We start from the raw sequence: 24,725 nt of genomic DNA on the forward strand, positions 1-24,725 counted from the left end.
CTTATAATCACAGGTTTCCATACTAGTTGATTGTTAGATTATTTTATTCTGAACTATATATATATATATATATATATATATATATATATATATATATATATATATATATATATATATATATATAGTGGAAATGGTAATTAATAAAAACTGAAGAAAGTGCTCAATACTGTTGCAGAGCAAATATGCGTTTTATTTTTATTACCGTATCTTTCTGTTAAGTTACATTATTGTTTCAGCGACTCGGCCGTTTTTTTTTGGCCGTCTGTAGCTTCCTCAGACTGTAAAAGTCTGAGGAAGCTACAGACGGCCAAAGAACGGCCGAGTAGCTGAAACATTAATGTAACTTAACAGAAAGATACGGTAATAAAAAATAAAACGTATATGTATATATATATATATATATATATATATATATATATATAAAGTATGTAGTCTTAACTGTAGGAGTATAATACTATGATAGAGACCCTATACATCTTTTTTCAGTACACTCTATATAATACACTTCTCTTTTATCTTAGAATTCGATAAAACTCCCCCCCCAATATCATCTATAATTTTATTGATTTATTTCGTTCCTAATGAATCCCATGTTAGACGTCGCATCCCCATTATGTTACCTAGCATCTCCTCTACTCTTCTGATGAGAAGCATTAGGCTTAAAAATGCCTTGGCATTAAGAGTCCTCCCTATCCCCCAACTAAATGTATGTATACCCTTATCGAATAAATGAACCATTCTATATTCACCAATATATGGTTTTTGTGACTTTATTTTTCCATTCTTATTGTTTTCCTATATATATATATATATATATATATATATATATATATATATATATATATATATATATATATATATATACGTAGGTCGTATAAAAATAAAGCCTCCAATTTTTTTCATAAAAAGATTAAAGACCTAGGAAGACAAAACTGGTACCATAAAACAAGCAACGTTGAATGCTCCAGAATTTATTATTCTATATCGTCACCACTATTCTCAGTACACTTTTGCAAAGAACCCAATGACGCATCTCTGCTTCGGACGCACGTCCGTGACAAGGATTGCTTTCCTAGAGTCTCACGAAGTCAATATCTGCAGCAGAGAGATAAAACTTTCATGTAATGAATGCATAAGTTCAGTCATCATCATGAATGCATAAGTTCAGTCATCATCATGAATGCATAAGTTCAGTCATCATCATGAATGCATAAGTTCAGTCATCATCATGAATGCATAAGTTCAGTCATCATAGCAATGCAATTTGCAATCTCCCGCAATCCATTCAGACGGAATTAAAAAATAGGAGGCATTACTTTTCAAATGCTTCTCGTATATATATATATATATATATATATATATATATATATATATATATATATACACGCATATATATACATATATATATATATATATATGTGTGTGTGTGTGTGTGTGAGTGTGTGTGTGCGTGTGTTGAATATGAAAATATGTTAAATATGAAAACTAGTGGCTACACATATGCAAATATGTTTCAGTAACCACCCTGCTAGGGAAAATCACATCATCAGGCCAAGAATATCTAGGATCTAGAATATCTAGATTTAGGGAGATATTCTGGACCTGATGATGTGATTTTCCCTAGCGGGATGGTGAAACATATTTTCATATGTGTAGCCACTAGTTTTCATATTTTTTTTTTTTTTTTTTTTTTACACAGTGATCACCACTTATCAAGGCCCGGAAGCCACTCAGGGATAAGGGTTATTGCAAGTACATCACGTTAGTGAGGAGATTTTATGAAGTGTTTAATTAGGGGGGTGGTTCATTAGGAATTTGTTAACATTAGACTTGAAGACATCCAAGTTGTAGTCCGGAGGGAAGCAGGCAGACGGAACAGAGTTCCACAGGCGTGCAGTTCTAAGAAAGAAGCTATTTAACATATTCATATTGCTCTGTCTAAACATTGAGCACTCTTTGGTTGACACATTTTGGTTGTGTTTTTGTTTAAATAACTAAACAATTCTACCAATAATATATATATATATATATATATATATATATATATATATATATATATATATATAAGTTTGAATTACCTACTAGACACTATACTCGAGTGTCTTCGTTCTCTTTGTACTTGGGTGTGTCAGGACAACTTGACATGAGGATATTTTAGCCTACAAATATACCATGATCAAATATTCAAATAACATAATATTCAAAGCCCAAATAAAATCTCATCGACAGGGCTATACATTGGCTCATACTAATAATGGTGCACTTTCTCCTAATGATATTCCCTCACGTAGCAGGATAATCCATTCCAAAACATAGCAAGAGTATCCATAAGACCAGGTAAATTCTAGTACTAGTATCCAGTAAATCTCAGAAAAAGAAACAGAAAGATAAACCATAACGTAATTAAGTGACCAATTGGGGATAGGCAAATATTGTTCCTCTTTACTTTACTAACGCAACGTTTGAGAGGTAGATAAGAATGTTGATTGAACACGCATATATTTACAATATGGTCCAATGATATTTATATATATATATATATGATGATGATGATTGCAACGTCTTGTCAGACGAGTGCCACTCCCTCAGACACTTGAATTTCATGAGCCCAAAAATGACTTCCATCGCCACAAGACCATTTTTATAGACAAATGCCTGAGAGAGTATCTATACACATATGATGTTACAGAGTCTTAGCTTTGTACGACAGCTAAGTCTCTCTCTCGGTTCAAAATGTTGAGATCCAGCAACAAGCAAGAGCAAGATAGCCAGCAACAAGTTAAACTGCAGACCAGCTTAATGCGGGTACTGGTCTCCCGCTTTATGATTTTTTAAATCAGAGATTTTCTTCTCGTAGAAAGGTTTCCTTCACCACGGCTTATGGGAGCCCTTTTAACCCAAGCACACACATACATACAGACACACATGGTGCTAGTTGGCCGTTAACCCCAAAAAAGGGTTCATTCATATATATACATACATATATATACACATACACATGCACATATATATACACACATATATATATACACATGCATATATATATCTCACAGAAGAGATGTTGCGAGTTTGTCTCTGATGTATCGTTATTTTCATGGAAGGTGTTCAACTGAGCTTCAATCTATGGTCCCCCCTCGCCAAACTTTTACAAGAAACACTCGTCTAGCTGTACACACAATCAACAATCCCTCCACTCTTTATCTGTGCCTAAACCTAAACGTAGATTCCATGAACAAAGCTTCTTTCTTAGAACTACACGCCTGTGGAATTGTCTTCCGTTTTCCTGCTTTCCGGCTGACTACAATATGGTTGTGTTCAAGTCTAACGTAAATAAGTTCTTGATGAGCCGTTCCATATAAGCTATCGAATTTACCAAATTTTCATTACTAATGATTACTATATTGTCCAATGTCTACTGTACACTCTTTAACCCTTATCCTTGAGTGGCCTCTTGGCCTTGATAAGTGGTGATGCCTATGTATAAAAATACACACACACACACACACACACACACACACATATATATATATATATATATATATATATATATATATATATATAAGGCACTATGTTTGCCTTGGGGAAAGGGAGATTATTGCTACTAGAATCCTAGTGAAAACCAATGGTCGCTAACAACGAGAAATCAATGGTAAAGGGCTTTTGCGATAACGCATATTAATTTTCAAATTTAATCGAAATCTACTGGAAATCTGTGGAGACTTGTTGTCACAGACTCAAGGGAACACCACAGTTTGTTCTCAAAAGGATTTTTTTTTTATGTTGACCTATGTGAAAACTCCTAGTGAGTGAATAATAATTAGGATAGGGAGTTACAAACGGATGAACTGAGTCAAGTAAAGATATCGGACGTCATAATAATTAACAAGAAGGGAAGAAACTGCCAAATTCTAGATTTTGTCGTCCCAGCAGATCACAAGATGGAAATCAAAGAGACGGAAAACCAAAGGTCCTCAAGGATGATGTCTGGTAGGTAATTATAACTCTCCCTGTGGGCTCCTATGTGTGTACGTCTTAAAAACGCAAGTTGCAAAAATGTTTCTTATGTTCGTTTGTATGTATACGGAATTATCTCCCTTACTGTTACATACAACATAATAGCTCATTATAAAAATAGATATAAAATCAGAGACACAAAGCGTATTTAAGTAAGTACACCTAAGCATAAATGTCTGTACGGATGCGAGTATGTTAAAGAGGTTCACATTTTTATTTGATTTTTTTTAGTTTACGTTCAGTTGACGGAAGTAACTGGTCTGTGAATAACAAGATTACACAGAACCCCTACTCTTCCCCTTCCTATGGTCAAGCATTAACACACCCACCTACTTATATTAAACAACGTTGCTGCATTGGAAGCAGTGGTGTCGTTTTGCCGCACAGAAAGCCCGCACGAGCCGCAGTTAATGTAGAAGTGTGTATTTGGAAAGGACTGATAAGCGAAATAATGTCTCAGATTTACGAAACAATCGCCGACAAAATGGCTACCATCTTATTGCTTTTCATGGCGTCGTATATTTCAACAGCATTAGGTAGGGACATTTTTTTCTTATTCCTTTTTTTCGTTTCTCTTTTTTTTTCAATAAAATTTTTTTGGTGTGTATTTTTTTAAAATGAATTAGACAAAAAAATAGAAATATATATACTCATTCTCATTAAATAGGAAACGTGTTTATATTTAGCAAAAAATTCACAAATTTGAAGATTTAAATATCTTTGATTATTTTCGTAGAAATGTATAATACTATTAGCGTTGGGACGATTAATCGGAACCAGAAAAATCGGAACATTTTGGGGTATCGGAATCGGTATCGGAATCTGAAAAAAATGTACCTATTTTCCGATGCCAAAACGATTCCTTTAATTCTCTTTTGTATTTGATTTTGGTTGAAAAATATCTTCCACTGCTGATAGTAATAATAAAATAATCAATATTTATTGATTTAAACTTCCAGTAAAACTAAAATCTATAGATCACCCCCTTCACAAGTTTTTACGTTTGAGAAAATATATGCATATTTAAGACGTTTTTTTTTTTAGTAATCGGAACAAAATACCCATTTTATAGTAAAATATTTAGAGATTAAGAAAGAATCAGAATCGGTAATTGTATTGGAATTGGAAAAAATTATTGGAATCGTCCCATCACTAATTCTTAAATGTTATTTTTATTGTTGACGTGTAGTCGTTGTTGTTGAGCATCATTCATTAATTTCGTATGAATCAGATTCTTCTTCCTTTTCTTCTTCTTCTTCTTCTTCTTCTTCTTCTTCTTCTTCTTCTTCTTCTTCTTCATTCGTTCCTCGATAGCTGGTGCTAAAAGATAATTTTTTTTTTTTACATTTTGAAGATATAATTACTTGAAGCATAAAAATCTTTTTCAAAATTATGGGATTTGGCATTAAATAACCCGAAGAATTTGAATATGCCGTAAAAGAAAACCGCCATTCAGTAAATTTTTCAGATATTTTCTTAATTAGCATTATTTCTAGAAAGACATCGGGTATTTACAAAAAGGACGCTATAAAAGTTGCCAATACCTATAAGCAAAAATATTTCTGTGGAACAGGCTGGGTTCGAATCTGGTACACTCAGGTTGTCAGCCCTTGTTGTTAACTACTTAACCGCCTTCATTTCTTTGTGCTGTATTACGCCATGTAAATTCCGAGATCGTATATGGTATTTATAGATTAATTTGAATTTAGAGACTTTTGTTATATAAAGTATTGTTCACGTTCAATTGTCCACGTTCATTATCTTACAAGAACCGATGTGTGAACGTGATTGTAGACGGATTTTTCCTAAATGGAAATTTTTATTTATATGTTATCATCATGTCGATTGTTTCGGTTTTTGTAATTTTCAAATAATCTATAATATTAATCGCACCTGTCTGTTTAAATGTATGTATGTATGTATGTATGTATGTATAAAAATATCGACAGAGGCGACGGATTTTCAAGAGATCGGTATCGTTTTGAATCTCGACCATTCGGGCGACAAATATCGAAAAATTGGCTAAAAATATTAATTCTTTTACTCTCAATTGGGCATATTTCTACAGGGGGGGGGTCGATATTTTCGTCGATATTTTTTAAAGTCATCCCCTCTTTCCGATTGACTAGCTTTAATTTAAACCTTTGTCACTTCCGATTTGGCGATAGACACAACAGCAAAGACGTCACGTTTTTTTTGCATGTTGTTTTCCTCCTTCGCGGTACGGGTCTGAGCCTGCCTGCCTACTACCACTGTTTTTTTTGACTCAACACACACCTTCAAACAACCGGGCAACGCCAGGTACCCAGGCAGTCAAATATATATATGATATTTTCATTGCAAAAACTGTAGGAAACACCATTTCAATAACTCACGTAATTTAACTTATTTGCATATTTCGAACTACTGTCATGATCCTATAGTTATTTTAACAACAAGCACCCATGTTTTCCCAGCTAGGCAAACTTGAGTCCTTGTACCGGAAATATATCCAGTAAATAAAACGTTGTTTAGTTAATCGTTACTTTTTTTGCATTTTTTTTTTTTTTGCATTTCCATACACCAAACATGGACATAAATATCACTAAAACATCCACTGGGTCATAAGTTTCATTTCGGTACCCAACTTGCCTGAGTGGATTGCCTGTAGGCTGAGACAAACCGCGTCACACACACACACACACACATACACACACACACACACACACACACACACACACACACACACACACACACACACAGACAGTACGAAAATTTATAATAGGATGTTTCAGGTGTATTCCCATTTTCCATTTTACTGCAATAACTAACCGAAACGTTTAAATATAGCACACAAAAAGCAAAGTATAATATCTGTTATGACACTGCACTTCATTTTCTTTTTGTTCTCAATGAAGGCGAAATCCTTCTAAACGGAGGTATTTTTTGTTACAATCCTGAACACCATTTTGAAAGAGCTAGATTTTCCTTACATTAAAAATCGTTCTTTTATCTAAGTTAAGTTAATATGAACCAGACGATAATAGCATAAACTAACATATAATTTTCAAGGGTTTGGAAACTCTGTACAAAAGTTTTTTTTTTCCTATTTTCTCTTGAATTTAACCTTTTATTATTTCACGTGTTTCGGGCTGTTGTTCTAGGGAGTTGACGACGCGTGACAACGTCTCGGCCGTCGTAATGTATGACCTTCTTCAGATAAAAGAAGTATTGTGACCGTGAAAACATGATTATTTGTGTGTTTCGGAATATTATATTCATCTTAGTTTTCATTTTCCTAATGTGCAGCAAAGCAAAGGTAAATACATCTGAATTCGTTAAATTCGTAGATTTCCCCAAAAAAACAAAAACAAAAAACAAAACAAAACAAAAAACAAACAAAACAAATATATTCTTATCAGAAGGTTAAGCCAAGATTGAAACCATCAAAATTAGCCGTAAATATTTTTTTCAAATTATATCCAAATTAAAGCAATTTTAAAAGAACAACATGTTTTCAAAGACCTAACAGCCAACCGTGGTTCTCTCCAGAATGTGCGGTTGCTATTGCGCACAGAAATCACTTTTTCCATTGCTTCCAACATAATAGATGTACTGAGACAAAAGCCGCTTTCAGGACTGCAAGTAACCACTGTAAAAAAGTAATAAAGAACGCAAGAGAGTTGTATGCTCAGTCCGTCAAGTCCAAAGTAGCTGAGCAGCAGCTTGGTTCCCACCAGTTTTTGCATATAGTAAACAGAATCCTGAACAGAAGCGTGTGCTCTATCCCAACTATCATCAATGGACCTGAGGTAATCTCGTCAGCATCAGACAAAGCCAAACTCTTTGCCAAGAACTTTGCAGCTAATTCTACCTTTTGCGGTCAAGGCCGCCAAACCCCAACATTTCCTCCTGTATCAGAAAACACGATATGTGATATATCTGTATGTGATGTTGTAAAGCTAATCAAAAGCCTTGATTCCAGTAAAGGCACCGGCTCTGGTGGTATTCCGATTATAGTACTCAAAACACTTCAACCTTAACTAGCGCCCATACTTACAAAACTGTTTAAACGTTGTCTTAAGGAGAATTGCTTACCATCACCCGGGAAAATGTCATCAATATGCTCTGTATTTAAGAATTCAGGTGATCGGTCATATCCCTCTCAGAACAGGCGAACAAGTCTCCTGTGTGTCATGAGTAAATTGCTGGAATCTATGTTAAATAGAGAAGTAATCAACCATCTAAGCAAAAATAATCTTCTTAGTGACATGCAATATTCTGCTAGATCTACAACATACGTACGTGCTTACAGTTATATCTCATAGGATTAGCGAATCTCTCGACGGCGGCAACCTTTCTAGGGACATTGCTTTTGACATATCAAAGGCATAAAGGTTTACTTCACAAGATCTCTAGCTATGGTATAGCTGGAAATGTCTTCTCAATTATTGAATCATTTCTTTCTGACAGGTTCATAAGAGTAGTAGTTGATGGGCAGAAATCAGAAGCCGACAGTATCAATGCTGGACTCCCCCAGGGATCCATCCTGGGCCCAACTCTTTTCCTGATCTACATTATTGATCTTCCAAATCACATCCTTACATAATTCGTAGATATTTATGCTGATGACACTACTATCTATGGTAACACATAAACGACTAAGTTCTCTCTGATTCTCTCTCTTCTGATCTCGGGCACGTGATACAATTGGGAAAGAAGTGGCTGGTTACTTTTAATGCACCTAAAACCAAGCTTTTATCTTTACATCATCAACGCTCTGATCCCCATCTGGCATCAATTGAAATGAATGGCTTTCGTCTTGGGGAGGCTTCATGTTTTGACAAGCTTCTGGGCTTGACCTTTACTCCTGATCTGAAATGGAACACATACATCAAATCCGTTGCTAAGGCCACTGGAAAAATTGTGGGATCCTTGTATCGATCCAGTAGATATCTCACTGCTGATGCAATTCTCTATCTATATAAGAGCCAGGTACGTCCGAGGATGGAGTACTGTTGCCGCATCTCGGCAGGAGCTGCTAGAAAGGACTTATACTGCCTTTACAGACTTCAAAATAGACTTCGTAGCCTCGTAGGAGATGTCCTTTTGTCTTCCCTGCAACCTCTTTCTCACAGAAAAGATGTTGCAAGTTTGAACTTCAATCTATGGTCCCCCCTCGCCAAACTTTCACAAGAAACGATCGTCTAGCTGAAAACACTATCAATAATTCCTCCCACTCTTTATCTGTGCCTAAACCTACACGTACATTCCATGAACAAAGCTTCTTTCTTAGAACTGCACACATATGCAACTGTCTTTCGTTTTCCTGCTTTCCAGCTCACTACAATATGGTTGTCTTCAAGTCCAACGTAAACAAGTTCTTGATGAGCCGTTCCACTTAAGTTAACAAATTAAGCGAATTTCCATTACTAACAATTACTATATTGGCCAATTGACTACTGTACACTCTTTCACCCTTATCCTCGAGTGACCTCTAGGCCTTGATAAGTGGTGATACCTATGTAAAAAAAGAGAAAATATAAACCATTTTTGTCTTTGTATTTCTTAGGAATGCTTTTATAATTCATATAACTAACACACAAAACTAATTTGAGGCTAATTTTCATAATTTCAAAATTAGCTTGACTAAAAATGAAAAGAATAATTTCCTTTGAATAATTCGTTTTTAAAAGATTCAGTTTTGCCGGATGTTAAGAAAATATGCACATTGTTGGGGATTGCATAATTTTTCCGAATCAATAAATAAAAAAGACATGCACTATGAGATAATGTAAAATAAACTCTTGTTTATTTACGTTAAAAGGAAAGAAAGCTATCCGCATTTTATCCGTTTGCCGAAAAAAGTTATTTTTGGCCTTTTTATATTTAAGAAGCTCCTTTTTTTATCGAGACCTAATTGGTCAAAATTTCACATTTTTGGCGAGGAGAGTGTTTTTTACAACGTCGGCCCTTTTTCAAGAGTCTTGATTCTTGACCCCAAGGGGTTTGGTGTGGGTGAAAGTGGTAATACCCGCGCAAATGAATTTTTAGAAATACCCGTGTGTGAATAAATTTTGATGCGCGCGCGCGTGCGTGTGTATATGTGTTTGTGTGACTTGGAAAGATAAAATAAAAAGCAACACAAAATACATATGTTCGAAACAATATATTTTTAGTTTCACTTTCATGAATTCATTATAATATTTTATTCTTAATATTGAATCATTATAATATTTTATTCTTAATATTGAATCATTATAATATTTTATTCTTAATATTAAATCATTATAATATTTTATTCTTAATATTAAATCATTATAATATTTTATTCTTAATATTAAATCATTATGATATTTTATTCTTAATATTAAATCATTATAACATTTTATTCTTAATATTAAATCATTATAAAATATTATTGTTAATATTAAATATATTATAATATTTTATTCTTAATATTAACTCATTATAATATTTTATTCTTAATATTAAATCATTATAATATTTTATTCTTAATATTGAATCATTATTATATTTTATTCTTAATATTAAATCATTATAATATTTTATTCTTAATATTGAATCATTATAATATTTTATTCTTAATATAGAATCATTATAATATTTTATTCTTAATATTGAATCATTATAATATTTTATTCTTAATATTAAATCATTATAATATTTTATTCTTAATATTGAATCATTACAATATTTTATTCTTAATATTAAATCATTATAATATTTTATTCTTAATATTAAATCATTATAATTAATATTTTATTCTTAATATTAAATCATTATAATATTTTATTCTTAATATTAAATCATTATAATATTTTATTCTTAATATTGAATCATTATAATATTCTATTCTTAATATTAAATCATTATAATATTTTATTCTTAATATAGAATCATTATAATATTTTATTCTTAATATTGAATCATTATAATATTTTATTCTTAATATTGAATCATTATAATATTTCATTCTTAATATTGAATCATTATAATATTTTATTCTTAATATTAAATCATTATAATATTGAACATTAATAAGAACTTTTTATGATACCACTGAAAACATATTAATACACATCTGTACAATATTTCTTTTAATCTGCCTGTCTTTCTATCCGTTCCACATTTTCTTGGACACTACTAGGCCGATCTGGTTGAAAATTTTACATGGACTTTGTTATGATTAAGTGCATCGAACTGAATATTATGATATCCGTGTAATTCCAATAAGGACTTAATAAAGAGTAATATGGATTAGTCACCATAATACCACATTTACTCTAGAAAATTTTATTGGAAGCTACTGAGCCGTTCTAGCTGCAATTTATATGGATCTTTGTTATGATAATGTGCAGCGACCTAAGTATTATGGTATTCGTTCCATGCACAGTTAGGGGTTAATAGGTATTTGTCACTAACAATACCACCTTTACTCTACACCTTTTCTCGGATACTGTTGGGCCGAATTGGCTGAAATTTTGTGTGCCCCTTTATTATAGTAAGGTGTAACGAACTAATTATTATGGTATCTTTTCGATGCACAGTTAAAGATTAATGAGAATTAATCACTACAAAGCTATATTTAGGTTAGAAGTTTTCGCGGAATCTCGGAAGTCGATCTGGCTTAAATATTATATGGACCTTTGCTATGATAAGGTGCAGTGAATTACGTATTATGGTATATACTGGATGCACAGGTAATGGTTAATAGGGATGAATAGAGATCTGTCACCGCAATACCATATTTACACTCACTTTTCTCGAAAACTATTGGATCGATCCGGCTGAAATTTTGTACGGAATGTTTTTATGATAAGATGGAGCGAATTAAATATTTTGGAATCCGTTCGATGTACGATTAATAGGGATTTGTATTCAATGCAAAAAAAAAAAATGAGCACAAATTTAACCATATTTAACCATTAATTTAGCACAAAGCACTTATTCTAAATCAATGGGTTATATCTTTTGCCTGTTCGTCAAACATCTACTCGCCAGACGTCGCATCACGTGACAATCATTCAAAAAATCTAATAACATTTCTGTTCATGTTTGTTTTTTAACTTTCAATATAAAAAAACAAAAAAAAAAACAAAAAAACACCGCATCCTGAAATTGTCTTTAGTGGTTAACATAGGGGGTGAGGTTTAATTTTATTTTTTTATGAAAGTTCATTTCGGTTTTTGAAACGTGTTTTTACACATTAATTTTTGCAGAACTCTTAGACCCTAAAAGTCATTTAAATTTATTCATTTTGCAAGCGACTCTATAAGTCACTCCGTCGGTGCGTCGGACGGTCGGTCTGTCGGCGGTCTGTCCGTAACACTTTTGTACTTGACCTTTTTGGTTAAGATCAAAGGTCTGTTGTTAATAGATGCTGTTCTTAGCTTTTTAAGCTTTTCTTGGCCAAGATCAAAGTGTAGTATTTGTTCTTACTACATGCTGTACTTATTTTGTAACTTTGTGATATAAAGTGGGGATCACTTTTCTGTATTAATTTAATCACCCACTTTACAACCAGCCAGTCTCAAAGGCATTCAAGTCATTCTCCAGATCATTCAAGATGTTTTTGAAGGATTCCAGTTATTTTTTAAGCATTCAAGTCATTCTTAAGGTCATTCAATTCATCCTTAAGTTCATTAAAGTCATTCTAAGTCATTTACTTTTTATTTATTTAAGTCATTTCAGCCCATTTTTCGGTCACTTTAGTTTATCTTTAAGAATTTCATGTCAATCCTACATTCACGCATTCATTCATTACACGAGAGCACACGACTAATGGCTATCGGCCTTTTTTACACAGAACCCGAATTCTCCTAAATAATTATATATTGAAAACCGACTTATAGATTGGGACCAATGGACTTGAATAGATTTTTCATAATATAGTTCTTGTAAGGACGGGTATATTTTTTATAGCATTCGTTAAACGTTCTGCCATTGTATATGTTATTTTACTTCATTGCGATGTCTTTATTAATTTTTGTTTATATTCACAACATTTTTTCAGCGCAGTTAGGATCGACTCTTCCCCTGACCTTGGAAACCAGAAGTTCTGAATCTAACGACTCTGACTTGATCGCCTTTACGACTTCAGATTCAATGCTCGTCAACATGAGTAGCGATATGACGAAACTTTCTGTCATGACGTCATCGGATAGAATGACCACTGGGATGATGAGTGATGCATTCAGCGCAGGTAAAACATGCTTTTACACCGTTTCAGTTTCAGTTTTACAAATAGATAACCGAGGATCTAGATGTTTCGTTCAGTAGACGACCCGTGATCCTTTATATTATGGGTTGTCTAGATAAAGCGTCATAAAAGAGATCCTAATTTCTCTCCAATGATTATTCACAGATCTGTTGTAATAGACGATGTTATTGTCATTCAGTATGTACGGGGACAAGCAAGATCACATAACCATAATTTTACCCCTATGGAATGTATAATTGTATGTGTATTAATTGATTTGCTGTTTAGTACTTTACTAAACCCTCAGTTTTATTAGTCTACTAAGCTCTCACCTTTTCAGAAGGGTCGTCTAGATCAATGGTTCTCAACCAGGGTCCATGTGGACCCCCATGGTACATGTAACGTTAATATCTGTTCAGTCTTCCTTCAAGATAAACTGTTGATATATGTTCTTTGGTTTTCTTTACAATACTGAAAAATAAAATAAGCTATAAGGGTTCACCAAAATACATTAAAAAGAAAACAAGTCATGATTAAAAAAAGGTTGAGAACCATTGGTCTAGATAAAACATCATAAAGGATTTATTTCCTTTTCTCTCTTTGATTTAATGACCTTCCATGGATAATGACATCACAAATGATGATGCCATCCACCGTGCATGGTTGTTCCAATGGCTATTTAAATGGATGACGTCACAAAACGATAAAGTAAACAAGTGTGCATGGCGACAAACACAAAGTAACTAGCCAGACCCATAAGTCACCGATTGAAAATGTCAGTGTAAAGAACCTGCAAAAAAAAAAATAACAACAAAAACAAAAACAAAAAAACAATTACGGAATGTACATACCACAAATCGACAGAAATACGCGATGGACCATTTGTAAGTTATATATATATATATATATATATATATATATATATATATATATATATATATATATATATATATATATATGTACATACTGGTTCTCAAATGGAAGTCATAAAATATTTTTTATTTATAAAAATAAAATGTTAAAATATTAAATTTAAACAGGATGAAGGAAAAAGAGGTCAGCATGATTACACTGCCATAAGAAATGGGAGGGGGTGAAAACATTTGAAATCATCTTTGATTAAGAGTCTCATTGTTACTTATACATATATATATATATATATATATATACACATATATATATATGCATGTGTCTGTGTTTCGTCAATCAGGCTCAATATGAGGGGGAAGGCACGCTTAAGTGCTTTTAATGATTTGAAACGATTTTAATCGACTTTTCAATAAACGCAATTTTATTTCATCACCTGTCTGAAAATGTATCATGGAAGTCGAAAATTTCGGGACTATGGCAAATTTCTTTTTGCGCTTGAACAGTACGTTTGAACATTGATCCGCCAAAAGAAAGAAATGACTTGCAAGAAAAAACAAACAAGAATTATCGTTGCTGTTCAACGAAGCTTGCACAAGAGAAAAAATGCTGCCTAATAATAATAATAATAATAATAATAATAATAATATATATATATATATATATATATATATATATATATATATATATATATATATATATATATATGCATGGAATTTTATGTAAATATTTGCAATGTTTATTTCGACAGTACTAGCAAACGTAGGAGTATCTAGGTCGTAAGTTTTGAAAATATTAATGGAAATTAAACTACACAGAATTGTCCGCGTTCCGATCACAAAGATAAGAAAAGAAACCACAAAGAAGCAGGTGTGCGTGTACTCAATGGCTACAATAAATGAGTGTGTGAATAACTATGAATCTGATTCGCTGTCTAGCAAACTCAGTACTACAGGGATGTATAAAAAACACGACGCAACATCAATTCCAATCCATAGCCTAATGAATCCTCACAAGGTAGAAACGCGGAAAATTCTGTATAGCTTAATTGCCATATATATATTTTAAAACTTACTACTTACTATATATATATATATATTAAAAATTTAATGTATTTATTCTGAACATTTACTTCAACAGTGCTCAATACGTGAGTAGAACATATATTGCAATTAAGCTATACAGAATTTTCCTCGTCTCATCCAGTTTTATTAGTCTATTAAGCTATTGAAAATAAATGCAACTTCATAGATATAATAAATGCTGAAAGTAAACAAATCACTGCTAGACTAAAAATTACCAAATAAGTTGGTAAACAAAAATCTGGGGATGCTTACATTTTATTTAAAGACCATAATCTAATTTTAACAATAATTGTAGCATACACCAAGTAGGTAGTATTAGTAAAACAAGTCGTTTTAGAATAGACAAGCAAATAAATCAAAACCTGGAATCAAACCAGTAACTGAATACTGCCAAGGCAAACACGTAATTAAAAAATATCGAAAACAAAAACAAATTTGCTTTCTTACAGTTTGACTTCGTGAACTTCTATCCATTCATATCCGAAGAACTCTTAAACACAGCCCTGGGGTTTACTGAGATATATACCAATATATCCAAGGATGAAATCTACATCATTTATAATGTATAAGATCCGTCTTAATCATAACCAATTGGTAAAAACAAAAATAACCAGCTCCTTTTATCTTGCCATCGGTTCTTGGATTCTGCATCAGACTTTGTAGGTTTATTAATGCTATATATTTCTAATTTGCATTATTAAAAGAATAAATATGAAATCTGCATAAATATCATATTTAAGCGTATTTTACGACAGGGCAACGCCTGCCGCCCTGCTAGTAATTAATTAATAAATAAGCTAGTATAAACAAAATTATAAATAGACATATATGAACACACTAAGATTAAACTAGGTCACCTGCTAACACACAAAGGAAATATGACAGATTAGTATGCACGGTCCGACTCACACTGCAACCATAAAATTATTTTTGTTGTGCGTGGGAATTATGACAGCAGTTATCAAATTAATTATTATTAAACAATTTCAACGACTTTTTAATGAAACAAGGTTTATAACATTAGGTAAAAAATGTTCTTGCGGGCCAAGTAAAGACTTGTTTTTTTTTAAGTTGATTTTTTTTTAGAGGTATTTCACTTTTGCCTAATGTTATAAAGTTTGTTTCATGAAAACTTGTTTAATAATTGTTTTTTGTAATGTTAAATGTTTTGCGTTGCTTTTAGTGTCCGAAATTCTCGTATGAAAAAAAAATGAATGAAAAAGTTTTAAAGTAAAATATATCCATACAGAATCTAAAATTTAAATAATTTTAAATAAAGCCAAAGTAAAAACAGATGAATTAAAATGTTTGCATGGCAAAACATTCTAAATATAACTAAATGAAAAAAAAAATGTTTTAAACCGTAAAAAATAAAAATGAAAGAAAACTAAATAATTAAATGAAAACTCGATAAGGAAAAGTTTTTTTTTAAATTAAATAATCGTACTAAAACCGTTCGTTAAATTTCTTTAATAAATATTACATTTCACTCTGCAATTAACGTCGCAGACTTTTCCAGAGAATTCATGGTCATCAGCTTCATTTTTGTTTATTCGTTTGTTTGTTTGGTTTTTAAAATAAAAATATTTTTCACTGGAACTAATAAAGAAACAAACATACGAAATAAGGAGCTAAAGTAGCCAAAAAGTGGGTGCTCACTGTACGCTAATGTCTTAGTAAAATAGAACTGTCTCCCTTAGATCAGTGACGACATATCCAACAGCACTGGCAAAAATTATAGCCGTTGACTCGTGATAAGTGCTTTCGTTCAGAGTCGCACTTCTTTATTTATTCAGCAGAAGTGACACCAGACAAATTTTCAGATACGGATGCACAACACTGTATATAATGCAGCTATTTTAAAGCAAGTATAAAAATAAAAGTTTTGATAAATTTTTACTAAGTTTTCATCATAAAATTTTCCTTTAAAATGACGACTTTTAAACGTTTTCGGGTATGCTGAAAACGAATAGCGCATAAAAATTTTCCGCAAATAAGTAGTTTTCTGGATATTAAACAAAGAAATTCCTTATGTTAAAAGTGGTGGCCATTGTTATACGCGCTTTTATATTTTTACCATAATTAATATACTCACTATTCCATAACTAGCGATGACATATACTAACCCAAAGAGTCACGGGTAGTCTAATTATTATTATTACTACTACTATTATTATTATTATTATTATTATTATTATTATTATTATTATTATTATTATTATTGGCTCACAAGGAGCTTTCACACAGGTCATCAAAAATCTCTCCTTGAAAACAGCTTGTGGTGTACCCTAGAAGCTGAGTCACAACAGGTCTCCCCAGATTTCCAGTACTCACCATCTCTTTCGATAATATTTGCAAATAAATTTGTATCATTGCAACAGCTGCTTGCCATTGATTTCTCGTTGGCCATTGATGTTCTCTGGAATTTGAGTGGTAATAAGCCTCCCCAAGGTCCCAGTTCTATTCGCACTTATCCAGCGGAGGCCTGGTCAGTGCTCGCTCCTCAGTCTTTCCTTACTCCTTGACTCTACTCGGCTATTCGATCTCACTCTTTTTTTGTGGTGGAGAACAGTGATGTGGTAATGGGAGGATGGGTAGGGGTTAGAGAATTCATAGATATGCAGCTTCAATGTTCTTGGTTCCATGTAGCGTGTTCTGTTTTGTCTCTGCAGCAGTTTGTTTGGCCTGCGCTTGTGGTTCATGGGTGTCAGTCTCCACATTCAAGAGGTTTCTTAATATTTCGGCTGTTTTCATTATTGTTGTTCGTTGTTTTTTTCCAGTCATTCCTCTGATTCCAATTTCTCCCCTTCTTTTTTAAAAAGTTTTTCGGGATTGTTCCTAGTGCTCCTACTATTATAGGTATTATTTTGATTGTCTTAATTTTTCATATCCCTTTCAGCTCTCTTGCCAGCTCTTTGTATTTTCACGGTTTCTCCTTTTTTTGTTTGTTTTTTGATATTCACCCTGTGATCAGCTGTAAACAGTAAAGTCTACGATTTGAGAGGACTTTTCTTTCTTGTTATTTATTACGACATCCGGCCTTTTTTCTTGAGTGAGTTTATCAGTTTGTATGTCCATGTCCCATAGGACTTTGTGATTCTCGTTTTCAGGTACTGTTGCCGGATTATGTTTGTACCACTTGTATGTGCGTTCGAGATGCAGTTGTTTGCAAAATTTCCAGTGTACTTCCCTTCCCACTTGGTCGTATCTGTTCGTGTATTCCTTTTGGGCCAGTTTGCTGCATTCACTCATTTAGTCAACAGATTCTGCATTTACTGTTTTCTTGTGTTTTATCGATCTTGGCTTTGATGCGGTTGATTCTTATAGAGTTATTTTGTGTTGCGGTTATTAGAAATTCAGTTTCTCGGCCTGTGTGCCTTTTCTCATCCATGTCCAAGTGTTTTCGTTATTTTAATCTTTTGTCGTCCTTATGAACCTCCCATGTAGTTGTTTTTCTTTTCTCGTCTTATACTTTATCTTTCTCTTTTCTGTGTTCTCAATTTTTTTAGTGTCCTTTCCGTGTTTTGCGTTATGTATTTTTCTAATTCATTTTTGTGTCATGCACACAGTCTTCTATAAAAACTAGTCCTCTCCCGCCTTCTTTTTTTCACGTAGTGTCGGTCAACATTGTCCTTTGGGTGTAGTGCATTGTGGTTATGAGTTTCCTGGTCTTCTGATCGATTATTAATTCGCCATCTTTTGCAAAGGAATTTGCTTTATCGCAACAACTGCTTCTCGCTGGCAAAGTCTTCATGGGTCTTCTGAGAAATATTAATAAACCTATCATTCTTATAATTTAACTTAACATAAATAATAACTTTTTTTCTGATTCATAAATTATGGACCCATGTGTAAATGCAAAATATACACATATATGTTCATCAAAAATGTGTATAAATTATATGTGACATTATCAGACAATAACATGATTCCTTCTTCCACACCAGGTCATCGTTCTAACCGTACAACCTCTAACGAATTCAAATTTTAGAAAGTATTTTCATGTTAACTTGATGATGCTTGAAGTGTAAATATAAGAAGCCAAAAACTATATTTTGGCTATTTTCCTCATTTAAACACCTGACCTGATCTAAAACATGTGGGTAAAACAACCAAATGACACCGTTTCATGGCAAACGATGCATTAATTTATATATATATATATATATATATATATATATATATATATATAGGTATATATATATTAAATTTATTTATACAAACATTAATGGCTACATATGTGCATACATATTTCTGTAATCACCCGCGTTGGGGGATTACGTCTTCTGGCCAAGAATTACCGTCGAGAAACTCTTGGCCTGAAGACGTAATCCCCCAACGCGGGTGATTACAGAAACATGTATGCACATATGTAGCCATTAATGTTTGTATAAATAAATTTAATATACCTGCTCTGTTCACTCATTGAGCACTCTTTGGTAGACACATGTTGTTTCATTGGATGTACTTCTAGGAAACTAAACTCTACTGACTATATATATATATATATATATATATATATATATATATATATATATATATATATATTTCAGCAAACTCTAATGATCGGAAAATATTCTATGTCCCGAAAGTGCTATTTTTTGTAATTTTGACCTCTTTTAACTCCCCTTGGGGATGCAATTAGAATTTTCCTGGGGTCAAATATTACGTTTTCTGATGTATATCTACATGGTCTTGCTTTTTGAGTAATTTTCAGCAAAAATCTAATTGTCGGAAAATATTTTTGATGTTCCGAAAATTGCTATTTTTGGCCATTTTGACCACTTTTAACCCCCTGGAGATGCAAGCAAAATTTTCATTAAAAATCCGAGAATGTTACATTTCCTCCTTTGCTTAGTTGTAACTTCATGCAAAATTTCAGAAAAATGTAATGCGTAGTCATTGAGAATTTTCGAAACGAACGAACGAATGAATTGACGAACAGACAAAGAGGAATTCTAAGGTCCAAATCCGACTAAGTCGGTGAAGCAATAATGTTTAACGGTATATATGTTAATTATATTTTGAATTTAGTTTCGTGATCTTTACAGATAATAATTTGCTTTTTTGTTACGAATTGATAACATAAAGTAAAGACATGTTTGACTGATGATGTCGAGTTTATTAAAGTTGCTGTTCTAAATGAGTAGCTAATTTTTAAAAATAAATATACTGTAGTAAATAAACGTTAATAAACGTTAATATCTCTATTTAGTATTTTAAACCATTATGTAAACATAAAAGAGAGTTTCTGGATTTTACCCTGTGCATATAGATTATACCTCGATTACTATATATATATATATATATATATATATATATATATATATATATATATATATATATATATATATATATAAGCCTAATTAATCCTAGCTTGGACGAAACGCGGAATATTCTGTGTAGCTTAATTGCCATACATATTTTATAACTTAGTATACCTACGTATATACCTACGTATTGAGCACTGTTGAAGTAAATACTTAAAGATTACGCATAAATTTATACTTTCGTATATTAATTTATCTGATTAAATTAGATAATCATATATATATATATATATATATATATATATATATATATATATATATATATATATATATATATATATATACTAGCGTGGGTGCCCGGCGTTGCCCAGGTGTTTGGAGGTGTATGCTGAGCAAAAAACCCAAATAAACAAAAACAAAAAAAAGCGGGTAATTTTTTAAAATTTGATCCCTATTATGATCCCTTAGCATTTATTGTTTTGGGCTCAAATCAAGTTATTAAGTTAGATCCATGTCCAAGGAACCTATATCTAAAATTTCAAGAGTTTATACCCAAAATTGTCGGAGGAGTTTGGTAGAGTTCTCAAAGGTAAAATCGTTTAACTTTTACCCCCTAACAGCCAAATTTCTGGCCGAAAATCGATCACATCGATTTTCCCAAATCTCAGTACCCTGTATATCTAATTTCGAGTCTGTAGACTAAAAATTGACAGAGTTATTGCGTAGCGAAATGTCCACAGACAGACACACAGACACACATAGACACGTTCATTTTTATAGATATATATATAGACAGATAGAGTAATAGATTAAACAAAAATATATACGCATATATGGAAACAATTTTTTGTGTACTGTAAAGATTTTATGCAAATATTATGCAAGTATAAATCATGTAGAATATCTGCATGAATATAATTACACGTAATAGATAACTCTAGATGATCATCCCATAAGAAAACTGAAAAACTAATATGGAATTAATAAAAATGAATGTTTAAAAGAATATGCAAGTTAGCTAGATCTTTTGTAGACGAATGCATATATAAGAAAATTGTTTTTTTTTTTTGAATGAATAGAAAAGAGGGGTTTTCATATGAATATCAATGCACACAAAAGAAAATCGAATTTATAGAAGTATATATATATATATATATATATATATATATATATATATATATATGTAGGTTAATAATTTACTTGAAACGTACTTGGTTTATATATACCAATCATAATAGATTAAAGAAAAAACTTTATCCTAAATAAAATTTTTATAATAATTTTTTATATAAACTGAAAGGAACGGCAGAGCGCTTCAGTTACAGATGTTACAAGAACAGCAGCCTGTTCTTGTAAGTAAATATGAAATAGGATAGTCAAGGATTCGAACTTGCGAAGCTAAATTTGGAATTGAGAATTCCAATCATAAGTTAAAAAAGAGAATTTTATTATAAAATGGAATACAGAATTACCAATGTTTAGCTCACACAAAATAGTTAGATATCTGTATATTGAAAAAGGAATGTAATGATGAATTTTGTTTTTGCTATAAAAATGAAATTAAAATAAGGAATTTTAAAACGGACAATGGAAAATGTTATTTGCAAAGTGGGTTACGTAAATTAGGTTAGAGAAGGCATGTCATACCATGTGTCTGATATGCACGTGTTGGTCATGCAATGACGTCATGAGTTATGAATTTAGTTAGATGAATCAGGTGAGATCAGATCGGGTTGCAGATCAGTCAGATCAGAGAAGCAGAGAGGTTCAGACCGATTCTCAGTTAGAGTCAGGGCACCCTCTTGGAAGCGGGAGGCTTAGACGGAACCATGTAACAACTTTGAATCCCTGAATTACAGAATCATTTCTGACCGGTCGAAGAATAAACTATCAACATGTTTTTATAACTGCCGTCTTTCTGTGTTGAAAAAAGAAAAAGGTAAACTGGTTTAATCATTCCAGTATGAATCAATGTATACCACTTTATCCTCTCATCAAATTATATGTCGTGTGAATATGAACTGTCTCCGTATAAATGTCTTCAACATATACCTACTGTCACTCTGTCTCCTCTCTAAATGAACATTTAAAATATGCGTGTTGTCAACTACAAGGAACATTTAATAATATGTGTACAGGTCGTCACGTAAATAATACGTACCCCCTAAAAACGGATACCATAACACAGAAAACATATAAGTTGTCTAAAATCGCGCCTTTATAAGTTTTTAAAGGTAAGTATCTGAAGAGTATGTAACTTAATATGCAGTAATAACACAATTTTGAAGGTTTGTTAATCGTTAATTATCAGGTTGAAACCGACGGTACCGACGACTTAATTCATCTAAACTTTCTCTAAACAAAACATACAGAGAGAGAGAGAGAGATAGAGAGAGAGAGAGAGAGAGAGAGAGTGTGTGTGTGTGTGTGTGTGTGTGTGAGAGAGAGAAAGAGAGTGAAAGAGAGAGCGAGAGAGAGAGAGAGAGAGAGAGAGAGAGAGTAAGGTTATTGTTCCGAACTCTGAAAGTATATATGTAAATAAGGCAAACGAAAAGTTTTATTCTTGTTAAAAAGGAAGAAAACGATCTAAAAAATGATAAAATATGAGTATATACAGGGTGACCCCCCCAAAAAAAAACAGAGGACATTCAATTGTTTTTCTGAGCATTTTACTGTCAACAGAGAAAAAGGGCCAAAGTGCCTAGTGTTTTGATGTGATGTTTTGAATATAATAAACTAGTTATGACCAAAGTTTCATTTCATTCGGACAAAACAAGAAACGGGGCCTAATTAGAGTTGGGCCCGTTTTTTTGGGGTCATCCCGCATATTGTAGCTTTAGTTATTTTCACGTGATTTTTTAAATAATCTGATTTGTTTGATTTGAAAGTCTCATTAATATGTACTAAAATTTATAGAGAAAATTACGCAGACTTTTACGAAAAAGAAATCTTACACATTTTACTCCTTTTACTTTCAGTGTTTTTAATACTAATAATACAATGTGTGATGTTTTGATATAAGTCGACCGTTTAAACTTATTTCCGGCGTAATTCTTTCTCTGGCGTCTTATCAGCTGCATATCACGTTTTTGATGCGTTTAAGTTTTATTGGCGCGAAAATTCTGTTGATATTTTACCTTTTCTTTTACATATATATTTCCCACTTAAACTTTTTATGGACATGATTGTTTTCTATTATTTTGTCTGCGTTAAAATAATATATATATATATATATATATATATATATATATATATATATATATATATATATATATATGCTGTTTTGGAACAATATTTTTTCAATTATATTTTACTGTTTGTGCATACCAATACTGTATTTTATAGAAGAATCTCAATGTATGTTAAATAGAACAACAGAATATATATATATATATATATATATATATATATATATATATATATATATGTATGTATATATGTATGTATGTTTGTATATATGTGTGTGGATATAATGTTAAATGATAACACAGAATTTTAACCAGAGTAAAAAAAAACAACATATAGTTTTATTAATAAATCTAAATGTCCTCTCAAACAGAATTGTCTAACAACCACTGTTATCAAGCTTATATTAGAGCAAAGGAGGATCTTACTACCAACAAATTCTATATAGCTCAAACAAGCAATACTTTTAAACAAAGATATACTGGTCATAAAAGTTCTTTCATGCGCCCAAATTATGGCTCATATAACAGTGAACTAGCAAGAAAAATTTTTACACCAATTGTTAACTGGGAAAACTAAAAAAAAAACAAAAAACTTGTCAATCACTAAATTCTGCTTTTTTTCTTTGCTTGAATGAAAAACTCTTTCTTACGAAATTTAAAGATAAGGATAAACTCTTAAATGAAAATCAAGAAATATCAATTAATTGTATGCATTATAAATCACATTGCCTTAGTCACTTAGCTAATCCTCCCTCTTAAAGTTCTTATCAAACATGCTTCTAAGACTACCTATACTAATATCCTATAGCAATACTCGTTTTCATTAAAGTCTTCACAAAATATAAAATATATTTTCAACTGTAACATCTTTATCAGTACCGGTACTGAACATCATTCCATATAACTATAGCCATTACTCCCATACAATTTCTTTACATACTCCAAATATTTATCTGTTCCCCTTATTTTATCCACTTTAAATTACATGTATCTTATATCTTATATTGATGTTGCTTCAATTTTTTATCGATATTTACTTTTAATATCAATATTCTACAAAATTCAGCTTATATGTATGGATGTTGTGGTTCATTGCTTT

The 24,725-nt window shown here is 31.9% G+C and overlaps 1 protein-coding gene across 2 annotated transcripts in view; it reads left to right on the forward strand.

The window, feature by feature from the left end:
* The first annotated feature begins 4,122 nt into the window (after positions 1-4,122).
* LOC145292145 (integrin beta pat-3-like) overlaps positions 4,123-24,725 on the forward strand; it is a 106,029-nt gene continuing 85,426 nt past the window's right edge. For both annotated transcript variants that reach the window (XM_080138272.1, XM_080138273.1), the window contains exons 1-2: positions 4,123-4,550; positions 13,031-13,219. In XM_080138272.1, the coding sequence (XP_079994398.1) occupies positions 4,466-4,550; positions 13,031-13,219 (274 nt within the window). In that variant the 5' untranslated portion in view covers positions 4,123-4,465. The remainder of the gene's footprint in view (positions 4,551-13,030; positions 13,220-24,725) is intronic.

This window comes from Euprymna scolopes, chromosome 13 (assembly GCF_053919585.1).
Source record: "Euprymna scolopes isolate OS-2025 chromosome 13, ASM5391958v1, whole genome shotgun sequence".
Taxonomy (NCBI): Eukaryota; Metazoa; Mollusca; class Cephalopoda; order Sepiida; family Sepiolidae; genus Euprymna; species Euprymna scolopes.